The sequence below is a fragment of the Nerophis lumbriciformis genome, linkage group LG39, assembly GCF_033978685.3.
Source record: "Nerophis lumbriciformis linkage group LG39, RoL_Nlum_v2.1, whole genome shotgun sequence".
Classification (NCBI taxonomy): Eukaryota; Metazoa; Chordata; class Actinopteri; order Syngnathiformes; family Syngnathidae; genus Nerophis; species Nerophis lumbriciformis.
The window spans coordinates 21,840,001-21,860,922 of record NC_084586.2 but is presented as its reverse complement, the minus strand read 5'-3'; the positions used below and the strand labels follow the sequence as shown (position 1 = coordinate 21,860,922).

General features: G+C 40.7%; 1 protein-coding gene across 3 annotated transcripts in view; it reads left to right on the top strand.

Annotated features, from left to right (window-relative positions):
- tanc2b (tetratricopeptide repeat, ankyrin repeat and coiled-coil containing 2b) overlaps window positions 1–20,922 on the top strand; it is a 335,698-nt gene that overhangs the window by 287,451 nt on the left and 27,325 nt on the right. For all 3 annotated transcript variants that reach the window (XM_061931928.1, XM_061931930.1, XM_061931929.1), the window contains 10 exons: window positions 3,053–3,284; window positions 7,096–7,544; window positions 14,153–14,320; window positions 14,385–14,545; window positions 15,293–15,401; window positions 15,462–15,584; window positions 18,081–18,506; window positions 20,143–20,236; window positions 20,624–20,757; window positions 20,826–20,922. The exon at window positions 20,826–20,922 is cut by the window's right edge and continues 27 nt beyond it. In XM_061931928.1, the coding sequence (XP_061787912.1) occupies window positions 3,053–3,284; window positions 7,096–7,544; window positions 14,153–14,320; window positions 14,385–14,545; window positions 15,293–15,401; window positions 15,462–15,584; window positions 18,081–18,506; window positions 20,143–20,236; window positions 20,624–20,757; window positions 20,826–20,922 (1,993 nt within the window). The remainder of the gene's footprint in view (window positions 1–3,052; window positions 3,285–7,095; window positions 7,545–14,152; window positions 14,321–14,384; window positions 14,546–15,292; window positions 15,402–15,461; window positions 15,585–18,080; window positions 18,507–20,142; window positions 20,237–20,623; window positions 20,758–20,825) is intronic.

Below are 20,922 nucleotides of genomic sequence, written 5' to 3'. Positions count from 1 at the left end.
TCACCCTTTAGAGCACAGCTGTAACTTCCTGCCACTAAACCTGCAGAAAATAGTTCTCAGGTTTCTACATGTTTACATTTTCACACTATTTTCTTACACTTTATTAAACATTTCTTACATATTCCTTATTTTTGCGCCGTCATTTTAAGAGATTATAGTTAGGTTTTCAATGTGATTTGACTATTTTGTTGACATTTTTTTAGTGTTTTCCATGTTTGTGTCGACATTTCCTTTCTGCCTTGATAGCTAGAAAATTTCAATAATTATCAATATTGATCAATATAATAATAAAATTCAAATAATTACTACCTTGATAGCTAGAAAATTTCAATAATTATCAATATTGATCAATATAATAATAAAATTCAAATAATTACTACCTTGATAGCTAGAAAATTTAAATAATTATCAATATTGATCAATATAATAATAAAATTCAAATAATTACTACCTTGATAGCTAAACATTTTTAATATTTATCAATATTGATCAATATAATAATACATTTCAAATAATTACTACCTTGATAGCTAGAAAATTTAAATAATTATCAATATTGATCAATATAATAATTAAAATTCAAATAATTACTGCATAACAAAAAATAATTTCCATAGTTAAATAAAAAATAACATGGCAAATTCATGTTACACAGACGTTATTTCCTGCCACTAAACCTGCAGAAAATAGTTCTTCTCAGGTTTCTATGTTTACATTTTCACACTATTTTCTTACACTTTATGAAGCATTTCTTACATATTCCTTCATTTTAAGAGATTATAGTTAAGTTTTCAATGTGATTTGACTATTTTGTTGACATTTTTTGAGTGTTTTCCATGTTTGTGTCGACATTTCCTTTCTACCTTGATAGCTAGAAAATTTAAATAATTATCAATATTGATCAATATAGTAATGAAATTCAAAAAATTACTGCATAACAAAAAAAGAATTTCCATAGTTAAATAAAAATAACATGGCAAATTCATGTTACACAGACGTTATTTCCTGCCACTAAACCTGCAGAAAATAGTTCTTCTCAGGTTTCTATGTTTACATTTTCACACTATTTTCTTACACTTTATGAAGCATTTCTTACATATTCCTTCATTTTAAGAGATTATAGTTAAGTTTTCAATGTGATTTGACTATTTTGTTGACATTTTTTGAGTGTTTTCCATGTTTGTGTCGACATTTCCTTTCTACCTTGATAGCTAGAAAATTTAAATAATTATCAATATTGATCAATATAGTAATGAAATTCAAAAAATTACTGCATAACAAAAAAAGAATTTCCATAGTTAAATAAAAATAACATGGCAAATTCATGTTACACAGACGTTATTTCCTGCCACTAAACCTGCAGAAAATAGTTCTTCTCAGGTTTCTATGTTTACATTTTCACACTATTTTCTTACACTTTATGAAGCATTTCTTACATATTCCTTCATTTTAAGAGATTATTGTGAATTGTTTAATGTAATTTTACTATTTAGTTGACATTGTTTGAGTGTTTTCCATGTTTGTGTTGACATTTCCTTTCTACCTTGATAGCTAGAAAATGTAAATAATTATCAATATTGATCAATATAATAATAAAATTCAAAAAATTACTGCATAACAAAAAAATAATTTCCATAGTTAAATAAAAAATAACAGGGCAAATTCATGTTACACAGCCGTTATTTCCTGCCACTAAACCTGCAGAAAATAGTTCTTCTCAGGTTTCTATGTTTACATTTTCACACTATTTTCTTACACTTTATGAAGCATTTCTTACATATTCCTTCATTTAAGGAGATTATAGTTAAGTGTTCTATTTAGTTGACATTTTTTGAGTGTTTTCCATGTTTGTGTTGACATTTCCTTTCTACCTTGATAGCTAGAAAATTTAAATAATTATCAATATTGATCAATATAATAATAAAATTTAAAAAATTACTGCATAACAAAAATTTTTTTTCCATAGTTAAATAAAAATAACATGGCAAATTCATGTTACACAGACGTTATTTCCTGCCACTAAACCTGCAGAAAATAGCTCTTCTCAGGTTTCTATGTTTACATTTTCACACTATTTTCTTACACTTTATCAAACATTTCTTACATATTCCTTCATTTTGAGAGATTATAGTTAAGTGTTCATTGTGATTTGACTATTTTGTTGACATTGTTTGAGTGTTTTCCATGTTTGTGTTGACATTTCCTTTCTGCCTTGATAGCTAGAAAATTTAAATAATTATCAATATTGATCAATATAATAATAAAATTCAAATAATTACTACCTTGATAGCTAGAAAATTTAAATAATTATCAATATTGATCAATATAATAATACAATTCAAATAATTACTACCTTGATAGCTAGAAAATTTAAATAATTATCAATATTGATCAATATAATAATAAAATTCAAATAATTACTACCTTGATAGCTAGAAAATTTAAATAATTATCAATATTGATCAATATAATAATAAAATTCAAAAAATTACTACATAACAAAAAAATAATTTCCATAGTTAAATAAAAATAACATGGCAAATTCATGTTACACAGACGTTATTTCCTGGCTCTAAACCTGCAGAAAATAGTTCTTCTCAGGTTTCTATGTTTACATTTTCACACTATTTTCTTACACTTTATGAAGCATTTCTTACATATTCCTTCATTTTAAGAGATTATAGTTAAGTTTTCAATGTGATTTGACTATTTTGTTGACATTGTTTGAGTGTTTTCCATGTTTGTGTTGACATTTCCTTTCTGCCTTGATAGCTAGAAAATTTAAATAATTATCAATATTGATCAATATAATAATACAATTCAAAAAAATACTGCATAACAAAAAAATAATTTCCATAGTTAAATAAAAATAACATGGCAAATTCATGTTACACAGCCGTTAAATGTGAACATTTTATTTTCTATAGCTCGTAAAAAATATCAACAATTATCGACCGATATCGTGATACAGTTTTCAGCCCTATCAAAAATGGATCATCCGGCCATCTTCTTCTGCCCACTTCCTGTTTCTCTGCCTCTCCGTCGCCCCCAGGTGGTGGCCTACCACTACTGCCAGGCGGACAACGCCTACACCTGCCTGGTGCCCGAGTTTGTGCACAACGTGGCGGCTCTGCTGTGCCGCTCGCCACACCTGGCGGCCTACAGGGAGCAGATGCTGCGGGAGCCGCACCTCCAGAGCATCCTCAGCCTGCGCTCCTGCGTCCAGGACCCCCTGGCGTCCTTCAGGCGGGGCGTGCTGGAGCCCCTGGACGCCCTTTACAAAGGTACCAGCGCCGTTCTTCACGCGGGGGGGGGGATAGAGATGTGTGGTATCGACGATATCGCTACGACGTCACGCTATGATGTCATTGTTGTGTTATCTTATGTCATGTATGGCAGTGGTCCCCCAACCTTTTTGTAGCTGCGGACCGGTCAACGGGGGGGGGGGCTGATTTATTTATTTTTTGTATTTTTTTTTGTATTTTTTTTTATAAAGAAATACAATCATGTGTGCTTACGGACTGTATCCCTGCAGACTGTATTGATATATCGTGTATATATTGTGTTTTTATGTTGATTTAATTAAAAAAAAAAAAATTTTTTTTTTTTTTTTTTTTTTTTTTTTTCTTTCTTGTGCAGCCCGGTACCAATCGGTACCAAGCCGCGGCCCGGTGGTTGGGGACCACTGATTTATGGTACCAAGCTACGATGTCATGCTATGATGTGACGATACGATGTTATGCTGAATCGCACTACGATACGCTACTATGTTGTCATGCTACGGTATTGTGCTACAATGTCACGTCATGACGTTACGCTATAGTGTCGTGTGTACGATGTTGTGTTACGATGTCGCGCTATGATGTCACGCAATGATGTCACGCTCTGATGCCACGCTACAGTGTCGGTGTACGATGTTGTGTTACGATGTCACGTCACGATGTCACGCTGTAGTGTCAGTGTTTGTTGTCGTGCTCCGATGTCGCGCTACGATGTCATGCTATAGTATCGTGGTACGATGTTGTGCTACAATGTCAAGCTATAATATCGTGGTACGATGTTACGCTACGCTGTTACGTTATGTCACACTACGATGTCACGCTTGTTGAGCTACAATGTCAAGCTATAATATCGTGGTACGACGTTACGCTACGATGTTACACTATATGTTACACTATAGTGTCGAGCTACAATGTTATGCTACGATGTTACGTTATGTCACACTACGATGTTACGCGATGATGTCAAACTGTGATGTCATGCTTGTTGAGCTACGATGTCACACTACAATGTTATGCTACGATGTTACGCTATGTCACACTACGATGTTACGCGATGATGTCACACTGCGATGTCACGCTTGTTGAGCTACGATGTCACACTATAGTGTCGAGCTACAATGTTATGCTACGATGTTACGCTATGTCACACTACGATGTTACGCGATGATGTCACGCTTGTTGAGCTACGATGTCACGCTATAGTGTCGATCTACGATGTTATGCTATGTTACGCTACGATGTTACACAATGTCACACTACGATGTCACGCTTGTTGAGCTACGATGTCACGCTATAGTGTCGAGCTACAATGTTATGCCACGATGTTACGCTATGTCACACTACGATGTTACGCGATGATGTCACACTGCGATGTCACGCTTGTTGAGCTATGATGTCACACTATAGTGTCGAGCTACAATGTTATGCTACGATGTTACGCTATGTCACACTACGATGTTACGCGATGATGTCACACTACGATGTCACGCTTGTTGAGCTACGATGTCACGCTATAGTGTCGATCTACGATGTTATGCTATGTCACACTACGATGTTACGCGATGATGTCACACTACGATGTCACGCTTGTTGAGCTACGATGTCACGCTATAGTGTCGATCTACGATGTTATGCTATGTCACACTACGATGTTACGCGATGATGTCACACTACAATGTCACGCTTGTTGAGCTACGATGTCACGCTATAGTGTCGAGCTACAATGTTATGCTATGATGTTACGCTATGTCACACTACGATGTTACGCGATGATGTCACACTACGATGTCACGCTTGTTGAGCTACAATGTCACGCTGTAGTGTCGAGCTACAATGTTATGCTATGCCACACTACGATGTTACGCGACGATGTCACGCGATGATGTTATGCTATGATGTTACGCTATGTCACACTACGATGTTACGCGATGATGTCACACTGCGATGTCACGCTTGTTGAGCTACGATGTCATGCTATAGTGTCGAGCTACAATGTTATGCTATGCCACACTACGATGTTACGCGACGATGTCACGCGATGATGTTATGCTATGATGTTACGCTATGTCACACTACGATGTTACGCGATGATGTCACACTGCGATGTCACGCTTGTTGAGCTACGATGTCACGCTGTAGTGTCGAGCTACAATGTTATGCTATGATGTTACGCTATGTCACACTACGATGTTACGCGATGATGTCACACTGCGATGTCACGCTTGTTGAGCTACGATGTCACGCTATAGTGTCGAGCTACAATGTTATGCTACGATGTTATGCTATGTCACACTACGATGTCACGCTTGTTGAGCTACGATGTCACGCTATAGTGTCGAGCTACAATGTTATGCTACGATGTTACGCTATGTCACACTACGATGTTACACGATGATGTCACACTACGATGTCACGCTATAGTGTCGATCTATGATGTTATGCTATGTCACACTACGATGTTACGCGATGATGTCACACTACAATGTCACGCTTGCTGAGCTACGATGTCACGCTATAGTGTCGAGCTACAATGTTATGCTACGATGTTACGCTATGTCACACTACGATGTTACACGATGATGTCACACTACGATGTCACGCTATAGTGTCGATCTACGATGTTATGCTATGTCACGCTACGATGTTACGCGATGATGTCACACTACGATGTCACGCTTGTTGAGCTACGATGTCACGCTATAGTGTCGAGCTACAATGTTATGCTACGATGTTACGCTTTGTCACACTACGATGTTACACGATGATGCACACTACGATGTCACGCTTGTTGAGCTACGATGTCAAGCTACAATGTTATGCTACGATGTTGAGCTATGCCACACTACGATGTCAGGCGATGATGTCACACTACGATGTCACGTTTGTTGAGCTACGATGTCGAGCTACAATGTTATGTTACGATGTTATGCTGTCACACTACGATGTCACGCGATGATATCACACGGGGGGGGGGATAGAGATGTGTGGTATCGACGATATCGCTTTTCAGGCGATGATGTCACACTACGATGTCACGCTTGTTGAGCTACGATGTCACGCTATAGTGTCGAGCTACAATGTTATGCTACGATGTTACGCTATGTCACACTACGATGTTACACGATGATGCACACTACGATGTCACGCTTGTTGAGCTACGATGTCAAGCTACAATGTTATGCTACGATGTTGCGCTATGCCACACTACGATGTCAGGCGATGATGTCACACTACGATGTCACGTTTGTTGAGCTACGATGTCAAGCTACAATGTTATGCTACGATGTTATGCTATGCCACACTACGATGTCACGCTTGCTGAGCTACGATGTCATGCTATAGTGTCGAGCTACAATGTTATGCTACGATGTTACGCTATGTCACACTACGATGTCACGCGATGATGTCACACTACGATGTCACGCTATAGTGTCGATCTACGATGTTATGCTATGTCACACTACGATGTCACGCTTGTTGAGCTACGATGTCACGCTATAGTGTCGAGCTACGATGTTATGCTACGATGTTACGCTATGTCACACTACGATGTTACACGATGATGCACACTACGATGTCACGCTTGTTGAGCTACGATGTCAAGCTACAATGTTATGCTACGATGTTGCGCTATGCCACACTACGATGTCAGGCGATGATGTCACACTACGATGTCACGTTTGTTGAGCTACGATGTCAAGCTACAATGTTATGTTACGATGTTATGCTGTCACACTACGATGTTACGCGATGATGTCACACGGGGGGGGGGGGGATAGAGATGTGTGGTATCGACGATATCGCTGCTCCGCAGAGAGGAAGATCGACTCGGAGGAGGACCTCATCGTCCTCATCGACGGTCTGAACGAGGCGGAGTTCCACAAGCCGGACTACGGCGACACCATCGTCTCCTTCCTCTGCAAAACCATCAGCAAGTTCCCGCCTTGGCTGAAGCTGGTGGTGACGGTCAGGACCACCTTGCAGGAGATCGCCGGCCCGCTGCCGTTCCACCGCATCTCCCTGGACAGCCTGGAGGAGAACGACGCCATGGACCAGGACCTGCAGGGCTACATCCTGCACCGCATCCACAGCAGCCCCGAGATCCAGAACAACATCTCGCTCAACGGCAAGATGGACAACACCACCTTCGGCAAGCTCAGCGGCCACCTGAAGGCCCTCAGCCAGGGCTCCTACCTGTACCTCAAGCTGACCTTTGACCTCATCGAGAAGGGCTACCTGGTCCTCAAGAGCTCCAGCTACAAGGTGACCACGGCTTTGCTCACTCAACACTATATAGTAGTAACAAATTTTAGGAGTTATATTTTTTAAGAGATGTTTTTTAGGCCGTCTGTGTGAAGTTGGTCCCCTTATTGCCAACTAGGGTTGTCCCCATACCAATATTTTGGTACCGGTACCAAAATGTATTTTGATACCTTACAACACTTTTGTAAATAAAGGGGACCACAAAAAAATTGCATTTTTGTCTTTTTTATAACAAAAAAATGTTAGTGTACATGAAACATATGTTTATTATTGTCATTTAGTCCTTAAATAAAATAGTCAACTTGTCTTTTAGTAGTAAGTAAACAAACAAAGACTCCTAATTAGTCTATGCAGTAACATATTGTGTCATTTATACACCTATTATTTTGTACACATTATAAAGGACAAACTGTAAAAATTGGATTATTAATCTACTTGTTCATTTACTGTTAATTCCTGCTTATTTTCTCTTTTAACATGTTCTATCTACACTTCTGTTCAAATGTAATAATCACTTATTCTTCTCTTCTTTGATACTTTTACATTAGTTTTGGATGATACCACACGTAAAATAGTTCAAAAAGAATTCCATAAAATAGTTCAAAAAGAGTTCGTAAAATACTTCAAAAAGAGTTCGTCTGGAAATTGGGCAGATCCTTGGTTCTCTCTGCTTTGAAGTCCTTGGGCCAGAACAACATCCTTCTGTTGATTACCATACATGAGAGAACACAGGAACACCATCAATCCGATACCAAGTAGTTACAGGATCATGCAATAAAATATAACACCTATTAAAGCAATACAAATATGGTTAAGAAATGCTGATGTAAAGGGTAGGTGTCACGCTGTTTTCCGTTTTAACATGTTCTATCTACACTTCTGTTCAAATGTAATGATCACTTATTCTTCTCTTCTTTGATACTTTACATTAGTTTTGGATGATACCACACATTTAGGTATGGATCCGATACCAAGTAGTTACAGGATCATGCAATAAAATGTAATACCTAATAAAGCAATAATAATATGGTTAAGAAATACTGATGTAAAGGGTAGGTGTCACGCTGTTTTCTGTTTTAACATGTTCTATCTACACTTCTGTTCAAATGTAATAATCACTTATTCTTCTCTTCTTTGATACTTTTACATTAGTTTTGGATGATACCACACGTAAAATAGTTCAAAAAGAATTCCATAAAATAGTTCAAAAAGAGTTCGTAAAATACTTCAAAAAGAGTTCGTCTGGAAATTGGGCAGATCCTTGGTTCTCTCTGCTTTGAAGTCCTTGGGCCAGAACAACATCCTTCTGTTGATTACCATACATGAGAGAACACAGGAACACCATCAATCCGATACCAAGTAGTTACAGGATCATGCAATAAAATATAATACCTATTAAAGCAATACAAATATGGTTAAGAAATACTGATGTAAAGGGTAGGTGTCGCGCTGTTTTCCGTTTTAACATGTTCTATCTACACTTCTGTTCAAATGTAATAATCACTTATTCTTCTCTTCTTTGATACTTGACATTAGTTTTGGATGATACCACACATTTAGGTATCGATCCGATACCAAGTAGTTACAGGATCATGCAATAAAATATAATACCTATTAAAGCAATAAAAATATGGTTAAGAAATACTGATGTAAAGGTAGGTGTCGCGCTGTTTTCTGTTTTAACATGTTCTATCTACACTTCTGTTCAAATGTAATAATCACTTATTCGTCTCTTCTTTGATACTTGACATTAGTTTTGGATGATACCACACATTTAGGTATGGATGTGATACCAAGTAGTTACAGGATCATACATTGGTCATATTCAAAGTCCTCATGTGTCCAGGGACGTATTTCCTGACTTTATAAACATAATATGAATTTTTTTTTAAAAAGGAAAAAAGATTTTTTGACGCTAAAAATATCAATGTAACGCTGGTGAGCTATTGTATCCTCTTGAAGCATATTTAGCTATTCCTCGTCCTGTAAAAACAGTCATAAAATATAAAATATTACGATAAACGGAAGAACAGTGTCAGGTTCAAACACTGATGACATCTATTAAACAAGACAAGAGGCAAAGAATCAAACAGAGACAGAATTCAATTTGGACTCAATATATTGAGGAGAGTCGCCCGGATATTGTATCCTTCTACAATCTCCAGCACGCTCTGCCCGAAGATTGCACTCCTCCTTCTTTATTTGACTTTCTCCCCCCACCTGACCACAGCTGCTTCCAAAGGGAAGTGCGTCGTAAACAGCGTTGCCTTTGGTTACCGAATAGTTCAAAAGAAGAGGTCGTAAAATAGTTCAAAAATAATTCCATAAAAGAGTTCGTAAAATACTTCAAAAAGAGTTCGTCTGGAAATTGGGCAGATCCTTGGTTCTCTCTGCTTTGAAGTCCTTGGGCCAGTCCTTTTGTCTTCTTGTCAGGAACACAATATAATACAAAGTTTTTGTGATAATTTAGAAACAATTATTCTAACAAACAGTACCACTGTTTTTTTTACAGTAAAAAAAAAATGGCAGCTTAGTCGCCAAAATTTGAATGTAAAAATGACAGTGTTTTTTTTTTTTTTTTTACAACATATTAATAAGCAAGGTAAGTGGGAAAAAAGTATTACTTTTTTGGGGGTGGGGGTTTGACCCGCTAGGGGGTTTTTTTACCATAAAAAAACAGTAATCCCGTAATACACCATAAAAACAAAAACAAAACTAGATTGTATAGTAAAAAAAACAAAAACAAAAAACTCAGGTACCAAAAGCTTACCATTTTTTTTCAAGTTACGTTAATATAGTTACGTTAATATAATAACCAGCAACCGGCAGGGCGGTTGCTGGTTGTTCCATCTCCATCGTTGGGGTCCCTGCGGGTGGGGTGGGTGGTTCCCGTGGCCCTGTGCCTGGGTGGTCCTGCGGCGGCCGGTTTGGGTGGGGTGGCCGGGGGCTGGCCGGGGGCTGGCCTCGCCGCGCTCTCCGGGGGTGGGGGGTGGGCTCGTGGGGGCCCGGTTGCCGGTGGGGCGGGGGCGGTCTTCCCGTCCGGTTGCGGGGAGTCTCTGGGTCCCTCGGGCGGGGCGTCTCGCCTTTCTGCCCGTGTGGGGTGTGGTCTCTCGCTGGCTTGGGGTCTGGCTGTCCCCTGCTTTTCTCGTGCCCTGTCCTCTGCCGAGTGCGTCTGTCTGCGGCCTGCTGCTGGCCCTTGTGGGCGGTACGGTGGGTCGGGCTCTGGGGTTCCTGTCGCTGGCCGGCTTGGCTGCGTGGGGGCGGTGGTCCCTGGTTCCCTGGGCACCACGCCTCCTGTTTGTGGGTTGGGCTCTCGGGGGTGATGGGGCCGTGCTCTGGCTCCCACGCACTCTGGGAGTCGAATGTATTGTACATGCAAATTCACATATGCTCACATACGTACATAGGTACCTACGCTCCCACATACATACACAAATACAGTACATATTTACCTACCTAATGTTCGTACATCCACACGCACATTCAATATACAAACATACACATACACATACTGTACATATACATTCACTGTACAAACACATATACACATTTTGTACATATACATTCATTGTACAAACACATATACACATTCTGTACATATACATTCATTGTACAAACACATATACACATTCTGTACATATACATTCATTGTACAAACACATATACACATTCTGTACATATACATTCACTGTACAAACACATATACACATTCTGTACATATACATTCATTGTACAAACACATATACACATTCTGTACATATACAAGTACATATGCATACTTACACTCATGCACATAATCACGTTTCATCAAACATATATTAACGTTGTTGCCCTAGGGTAAACTGGGTGTAACACATGGCACACTGACAAAGCTTAACCTATTGTGACTATAACAATCTACAAGGTTAATGTAGGTTGCCTCTCTTTCTCCCCCTCCATTTTTCTGCATTCTTTCGTATCTCAAGTTATCATTACGTATATGTATTGTTGCATTTAAACAACTGTATTGTTGATAATAAAGGTAAATTATTGGTATTGTTCATTATCAATAGCGCTATTTCTATTGGTATTTGTATTGATCCATTTGTAGTGTAATAATGCTCATTGTCATTTCTGTATTATTTTTTATTTTTCGCTAACTGCTTATTTGCTATTACTTTTACCATCATATTTGTACATGTCATATTTGCTGATGTTGCTCTATTGTTGTTGTTGTTGTTGTTTTTGTCTCTCTGTCTAATCCCCCTCTTGTCCCCACAATTTCCCCCTCTGTCTTCTTTTTTTTTCTCTTTCTATCCCCTCCTGCTCCGGCCCGGCTGCACTAAATGATAATATAAATACATTTAATAAAGTCAAATACAAATAAGGCAACAAGAGAAGTATCCTACACTTCTCTTTTGTAAAGTAAATCTGAACAGCCGACATGGGCATCTACATCAACTATATGATTTGCCTGAGAAGCTGGACAGGACAAAAAAAAATAAAAATAAAAAATAAAATAAATAAAAAAATAAAAATCACTGTAAATTATACCATTAAAATATATTGTTGGTTTTACAATTTGATTGATAATCATAAGTCCAACAGATATTTTATATGATTATTTTAACAAAAACAATCTTTGGAACGTATAATAATATAATATTTGTTGCATATTGGATAATATTAAAGTTAATATTAAAATGTGTGCAATTTCACGCAGAACATATATATGTTTTGTGTCAAATTGGAAAGACTAAATAGATTTAGTAATAAAAGATAAAGTCACTTTATTGACATATTTGACCCCAGTATCATACGTCCTCTGAATGACCAATCATTTGTTGTTGCCGGGCAGACTTGGTAGGGCTCAAACATGACTGCCCAAATTGGAAAGAGTAAATAGATTTAGTAATAAAAGATAAAGTTACTTTATTGACATATTTGACCCCAGTATCATAAGTCCTCTGAATGACCAATCATTTGTTGTTGCCGGGCAGACTTGGTAGGGCTCAAACATGACTGCCCAAATTGGAAAGACTAAATAGATTTAGTAATAAAAGATAAAAGTCACTTTATTGACATATTTGACCCCAGTATCATAAGTCCTCTGAATGACCAATCATTTGTTGTTGCCGGGCAGACTTGGTAGGGCTCAAACATGACTGCCCAAATTGGAAAGACTAAATAGATTTAGTAATAAAGGATAAAGTTACTTTATTGACATATTTGACCCCAGTATCATAAGTCCTCTGAATGACCAATCATTTGTTGTTGCCGGGCAGACTTGGTAGGGCTCAAACATGACTGCCCAAATTGGAAAGACTAAATAGATTTAGTAATAAAGGATAAAGTTACTTTATTGACATATTTGACCCCAGTATCATAAGTCCTCTGAATGACCAATCATTTGTTGTTGCCGGGCAGACTTGGTAGGGCTCAAACATGACTGCCCAAATTGGAAAGACTAAATAGATTTAGTAATAAAAGATAAAGTCACTTTATTGACATATTTGACCCCAGTATCATAAGTCCTCTGAATGACCAATCATTTGTTGTTGCCGGGCAGACTTGGTAGGGCTCAAACATGACCGCCCAAATTGGAAAGACTAAATAGATTTTAGTAATAAAAGATAGGCTCCAGCGCCCCCCGCGACCCCAAAGGGAATAAGCGGTAGAAAATGGATGGATGGAAGATAAAGTCACTTTATTGACATATTTGACCCCAGTATCATAAGTCCTCTGAATGACCAATCATTTGTTGTTGCCGGGCAGACTTGGTAGGGCTCAAACATGACTGCCCAAATTGGAAAGACTAAATAGATTTAGTAATAAAAGATAAAAGTCACTTTATTGCCATATTTGACCCCAGTATCATAAGTCCTCTGAATGACCAATCATTTGTTGTTGCCGGGCAGACTTGGTAGGGCTCAAACATGACTGCCCCAATTGGAAAGACTAAATAGATTTAGTAATAAAAGATAAAGTCACTTTATTGACATATTTGACCCCAGTATCATAAGTCCTCTGAATGACCAATCATTTGTTGTTGCCGGGCAGACTTGGTAGGGCTCAAACATGACTGCCCCAAATTGGAAAGACTAAATAGATTTAGTAATAAAAGATAAAGTCACTTTATTGACATATTTGACCCCAGTATCATAAGTCCTCTGAATGACCAATCATTTGTTGTTGCCGGGCAGACTTGGTAGGGCTCAAACATGACTGCCCAAATTGGAAAGACTAAATAGATTTTAGTAATAAAAGATAAAGTCACTTTATTGACAATATTTGACCCCAGTATCGTAAGTCCTCTGAATGACCAATCATTTGTTGTTGCCGGGCAGACTTGGTAGGGCTCAAACATGACTGCCCAAATTGGAAAGACTAAATAGATTTAGTAATAAAAGATAAAGTCACTTTATTGACATATTTGACCCCACTATCATAACTCCTCTGAATGACCAATCATTTGTTGTTGCCGGGTAGACTTGGTAGGGCTCAAACATGACTGCCCCAAAGGTTAGCTGCACAAAGAGCCACCAGGAGCAGGAAGACCGCACATTTACTCTGTATTGATTATAAAATGGATGCCAGAAGAGGATGGCTAACACAATGTCCTCCCTCAGGTGGTCCCGGTCAACCTGGCGGAGGTCTACCTGCTGCAGTGCAACATGCGCTTCCCCACGCAGTCGTCCTTCGAGCGGGCGCTGCCCCTCCTCAACGTGGCCGTGGCGTCCCTCCACCCGCTGACCGACGAGCAGATCTACCAGGCCATCAACGCCGGCTCGCTGCAGGTACGACGCCCGGGGGGGAACCCCGCTCCAGGTGTGACGCTAACGCGCTCATGTGGTGACGCAGGGCACGCTGGACTGGGACGACTTCCAGCAGCGCTTGGACAACCTGTCCGTCTTCCTGGTGAAGAGGAGGGACGGCACCCGCATGTTTGTGCACCCGTCCTTCCGGGAGTGGCTGATATGGCGGGAGGAAGGAGAGAAGACCAAGTTCCTGTGTGACCCCAGGTGAGGACACTACTTTATCTTTTTGTCTTAGCTTAGCGCAGGGCTCTCCAAACTTGAGTTTAATACGGACTTCATTCAATTATACCACCATCTATTGGACAATGTAAGAAATTCAGGTCAATGATCTTTAATTATGCACACAACAGCTACACAGCAGCTAAGCCCACAATAGCACACAAGCTAGACATAAGTCATAATAATTGAACAATATTGCAGTGTAAAACAGCACATGTGTCAATATAAACATAATTATGGTTGCATATTACTCGCATAGTGGAACATATCCAGTAACAAACGTGTCCGCATCATTCAACGCACTGCACCGTGAGCTTAACTTGGTGAATTATTATCGTCATTTCCCTTGATCGAACCTTTTCTAACATTCCACGCTACAAAATAATACAAGTATAATACAAGTATGTACGCTGTGTGTTGATACCGTAAGGGTTTTATATCAGTATCGGCCAGTGCTCAAGGCTCCAGTATCAGTTTCATACAGGACACGCCACTAAGAAAGTCACTTCCTGCTTCCTGTCATTGGAATTCCAATTCTTCAAATGAATGTTGTGGGTGATTCCAGCCTGCGAGCACGTATTCATGTTTCGCTACTTCCTGTCGCTGTAAGCCGTCCCAATACTTTTGTTGATGTATGTGAATTGATGTCAGACACGTCAAGTGCAAATGGCGAGTGAGTCATCAGGTCAGATGGAGGTGTATAAATGTCCACCACATGTTGTTGGTGTGCAGGAGCGGCCACACCCTGCTGGCCTTCTGGTTCTCCCGGCAGGAGAACAAACTGAACCGGCAGCAGACCATCGAGCTGGGCCACCACATCCTCAAGGCACACATCTTCAAGGTAGCACACACACACACACACACACACACCGCCATGATTGACAGGCTCTGTCTCTTTAAGGGTCTCAGCAAGAAAGTGGGGGTCTCCTCGTCCATCCTGCAAGGTCTGTGGGTGTCCTACAGCTCTGAGGGGCTCTCGGCCGCGCTCTCGTCTCTGAGGAACCTCTACACGCCCAACATCAAGGTGCCCGCATCAGCCACACTTTTCACTGCTTACCTCAAGAGGCGGAGCTAAACACTGCAGTGTGTTGATTGGTGGACAGAACATGGTCACTCCCACAATGTCACTGTCAACTGACACTGTGATGTCATCGTTGTGTCATCTATGCTACCAAGCTACGACGTCATGCTATGATGTCATGTCATGATGTCATCGTTGTGTCATGTATGCTACCAAGCTACGACGTCATGCTATGATGTCATGTCATGATGTCATCGCTGTGTCATGTATGCTACCAAGCTACGACGTCATGCTATGATGTCATGTCATGATGTCATCGTTGTGTCATGTATGCTACCAAACTACGACGTCATGCTATGATGTCATGTCATGATGTCATCGTTGTGTCATGTATGCTACCAAGCTACGGCGTCATGCTATGATGTCATGTCATGATGTCATCGTTGTGTCATGTATGCTACCAAGCTACGACGTCATGTCATGATGTCATCGTTGTGTCATGTATGCTACCAAGCTACGACGTCATGCTATGATATCATGTCATGATGTCATCGTTGTGTCATGTATGCTACCAAGCTACGACGTCATGCTATGATGTCATGTCATGATGTCATTGTTGTGTCATGTTATGTCATGTATGCTACCAAGCTACGACGCCACGCTATGAAGTCATGCAGTGATGTCATTGTTGTGTCATGTTATGCCATGTATGCTACCAAGCTACGACGTCACGCTATGATGTCACGCTGTGATGTCATTGTTGTGTCATGTTATGCCATGTATGCTACCAAGCTACGACGTCACGCTATGATGTCATTGTTGTGTCATGTATGCTACCAAGCTACGACGTCATGCTGTGATGTCATTGTTGTGTCATGTTATGTCATGTATGGGTACCAAGCTACGACGTCACGCTATGACGTCACGCTGTGATGTCATTGTTGTGTCATGTATGGTACCAAGCTACGACGTCATGCTGTGATGTCATTGTTGTGTCATGTTATATCATGTATGGTACCAAGCTACGACGTCACGCTATGATGTCACGCTGTGATGTCACGCTGTGATGTCATTGTTGTGTCATGTATGCTACCAAGCTACGACGTCACGCTATGATGTCACGCTATGATGTCATTGTTGTGTTATGTATGCTACCAAGCTACGACGTCACGCTATGATGTCATTGTTGTGTCATGTATGCTACCAAGCTACGACGTCATGCTGTGATGTCATTGTTGTGTCATGTTATGTCATGTATGGGTACCAAGCTACGACGTCACGCTATGACGTCACGCTGTGATGTCATTGTTGTGTCATGTATGGTACCAAGCTACGACGTCATGCTGTGATGTCATTGTTGTGTCATGTTATGTCATGTATGGTACCAAGCTACGACGTCACGCTATGATGTCACGCTGTGATGTCACGCTGTGATGTCACGCTGTGATGTCATTGTTGTGTCATGTATGCTACCAAGCTACGACGTCACGCTATGATGTCACGCTATGATGTCATTGTTGTGTTATGTATGCTACCAAGCTACGACGTCACGCTATGATGTCATTGTCGTGTCATGTATGGTACCAAGCTACGACGTCACGCTATGATGTCATTGTTGTGTTATGTATGCTACCAAGCTACGATGTCACGCTATGATGTCATTGTTGTGTCATGTTATGTCATGTACGGTACCAAGCTACGACGTCACGCTGTGATGTCATTGTTGTGTCATGTTTTATCATGTATGGTCCCACGCTATGATGTCATTGTTGTGTCATGTTATGTCATGTATGGTACCAAGCTACGATGTCACGCTATGATGTCACGCTATGATGTCACGCTACAGTGTGACGATACGATGTTATGCTAAATCCCGCTATGATACGCTACTATGTTGTCATGCTACGGTATTGTGCTACAATGTCACATCATGACGTTACGCTATAGTGTCGTGTGTACAATGTTGCGTTACGATGTCGCGCGACGATGTCACACTACAGTGTCGGTGTACGTTATTGTGTTACAATGTCACGTCATGATGTCATGCTATAGTATCGTGGTATGATGTTGTGTTACGATGTCAAGCTATAATATCGTGGTACGATGTTACGCTACGATGTTACGCTATGTCACACTACGATGTCACGCTTGTTGAGCTACGATGTTACGCTATAGTGTTGAGCTACAATGTTTTGCTACGATGTTATGCTACGTGACACTACGATGTCACGCTATGATGTCACACTACGATGTTACACCGGTGCCATGGTACGATGTTACGCTATATCACACTACGATGCCACCCTATAGTGTTGTGTTACGATGTTGTGTTACGATGTTGTGTTACGATGTCACGCATTGACCTTGTACGTATGTTACGGCTGTTTGGTGCCTTGCCCGAGGGCACACCTGTATACAAAGTAAACGCTAGTGCATGAAGGCATCATGTGGAAGCACAACTCTTTCACGAGCCCGTCTTCACCTTTTCTCTCTCTGCAGGTGAGTCGTCTGCTGATGCTGGGCGGGGCCAACGTCAACTACCGCACGGAGGTGCTGAACAACGCCCCCGTGCTGTGCGTCCACGCCCACCTGGGCTACATGGACATGGTGGCGCTGCTGCTGGAGTACGGCGCCTTCGCCGACGCCCCCTCCGAGAGCGGCCTCACGCCGCTGGGCTACGCCGCCGCCGGGGGCCACATGGCCATCGTGACGGCGCTGTGCCGCCGGCGGGCCCAGGTGGACCACCTGGACAAGAACGGGCAGTGCGCGCTGGTGCACGCGGCCCTCAGGGGCCACATGGAGGTGGTGAAGTTCCTCATCCAGTGCGACTGGAGCGGCGGGCAGAGCCAGCAGCAGGCCGGCTTCACCAAGAGCCACGCCGTGCAGCAGGCGCTCGTCGCCGCCGCCAGCATGGGCTACACTGAGGTGACGCCCATCGCTTTTTAGTGATGCTTCCCATGTGCCCATTTACCCTCTCATTTACCCTCTTATTTACCCTCTTATTTAACCTCTTAATTACCCTCTTATTTACCCTCTTATTCACCCTCTTATTTACGCTCTTATTTACCCTCTTATTTACCCTCTTATTTAACCTCTTATTTACCCTCTTATTTACCCTCTTAATTACCCTCTTATTTACCCTCTTATTTACCCTATCATTTACCCTCTTATTTACCCTCTTATTTACCCTCTTATTCACCCTCTTATTTACGCTCTTATTCACCCTCTTATTCACCCTCTTATTCACCCTCTTATTTACCCTCTTATTTACCCTCTTATTTACCCCCTTATTTAACCTCTTATTTAAACTCTTATTTACCCTCCTATTTACCCGCTTATTTACGCTCTTATTTACCCTCTTATTCACCCTCTTAATTACCCTCTTATTTACCCTATTATTTACCCTATTATTTACCCTCTTATTCACCCTCTTATTTACCCTCTTATTTACCCTATCATTTACCCTCTTATTTACCCTCTTATTTACCCTCTTATTCACCCTCTTATTTACCCTCTTATTTACCCTCTTATTTACCCTATTATTTACCCTCTTATTCACCCTCTTATTTACCCTCTTATTTAACCTCTTAATTACCCTCTTATTTACCCTCTTATTTACCCTCTTATTCACCCTCTTATTTACCCTCTTATTTACCCTATTATTTACCCTCTTATTCACCCTCTTATTTACCCTCTTATTTAACCTCTTAATTACCCTCTTATTCACCCTCTTATTTACCCTCTTATTTACCCTCTTATTTACCCTCTTATTCACCCTCTTATTTACCCTCTTATTTAACCTCTTATTTACCCTCTTATTTACCCTCTTATTTACCCTCTTATTCACCCTCTTATTTACCCTCTTATTTACCCTATCATTTACCCTCTTATTTACCCTCTTATTTACCCTCTTATTCACCCTCTTATTTACCCTCTTATTTACCCTCTTATTTACCCTTTTATTCACCCTCTTATTTACCCTCTTATTTAACCTCTTAATTACCCTCTTATTTACCCTCTTATTACCCTCTTATTTAACCTCTTATTTACCCTCTTATTTAACCCTCTTATTTACCCTCTTATTTAACCTCTTAATTACCCTCTTATTCACCCTCTTATTTACCCTCTTATTTACCCTCTTATTTACCCTCTTATTCACCCTCTTATTTACCCTCTTATTTAACCTCTTAATTACCCTCTTATTCACCCTCTTATTTACCCTCTTATTTACCCTATTATTTACCCTCTTATTCACCCTCTTATTTACCCTCTTATTCACCCTCTTATTTACCCTCTTATTTAACCTCTTAATTACCCTCTTATTCACCCTCTTATTTACCCTCTTATTCACCCTCTTATTTACCCTCTTATTTACCCTATTATTTGCCCTCTTATTCACCCTCTTATTTACCCTCTTATTTACCCTCTTATTTACCCTATTATTTACCCTCTTATTCACCCTCTTAATTACCCTCTTATTTACCCTCTTATTTACCCTCTTATTTAACCTCTTAATTACCCTCTTATTCACCCTCTTATTTACCCTCTTATTTACCCTCAGATCGTGTCTTACCTGCTGGACCTGCCCGAGAAGGACGAGGAGGAGGTGGAGCGAGCGCAGATCAACGACTTCGACTCGCTGTGGGGAGAGACAGGTGATGTCATCCACCTTACTTTCGCTGCCACGCCATGGCGACCCGATGACGTGGTGTGTGCGCGTGGTACCAAGTTTAAAGAAATTCCAGGAATTCTCAGTATTCCTGGATTTCCCCTCTTCCTGGAAAGTTTTCCCAGTCCACATTTGTCAACCGTTTCCCACCATTGCATCTTCAAAACTCTTTGTTTCTTATTATTACTCATTCCTCTTAGTTGGGACAACTAATGCTTCTATTTTTTTTTTTTTTTCATACAAATTTCCGATTTTCCCGAAATTCCAGGAATTCCAAAATACCAATTCCAATTCAAACTGTTACTACGTCAACATTTTTCAAGCGTTTGGAAAGCTTCCAACAGCAACCCATCGATGTGACCTGTGTGTTCAGCTCTCACAGCGGCCTGCGGCCGGGGGAAGCTGGAGGTGTGCCGCCTGCTGCTGGAACAAGGCGCCGCCGTGGCTCAGTCCAACAGACGAGGCATCGTGCCGCTGTTCAGCGCCGTCCGGCAGGGTCACTGGCAGGTCGGCCGCGGCGCATCCATCGCCTTTTTTTTTTAACGCACGCAGCTGACGTTCTTTGTCCGCGCCAGATCGTGGACATCCTCCTCGCGCACGGCGCCGACGCCAACCTGGCGGACAAGCAGGGCCGCACGCCGCTCATGATGGCCGCCTCAGAGGGACACCTGG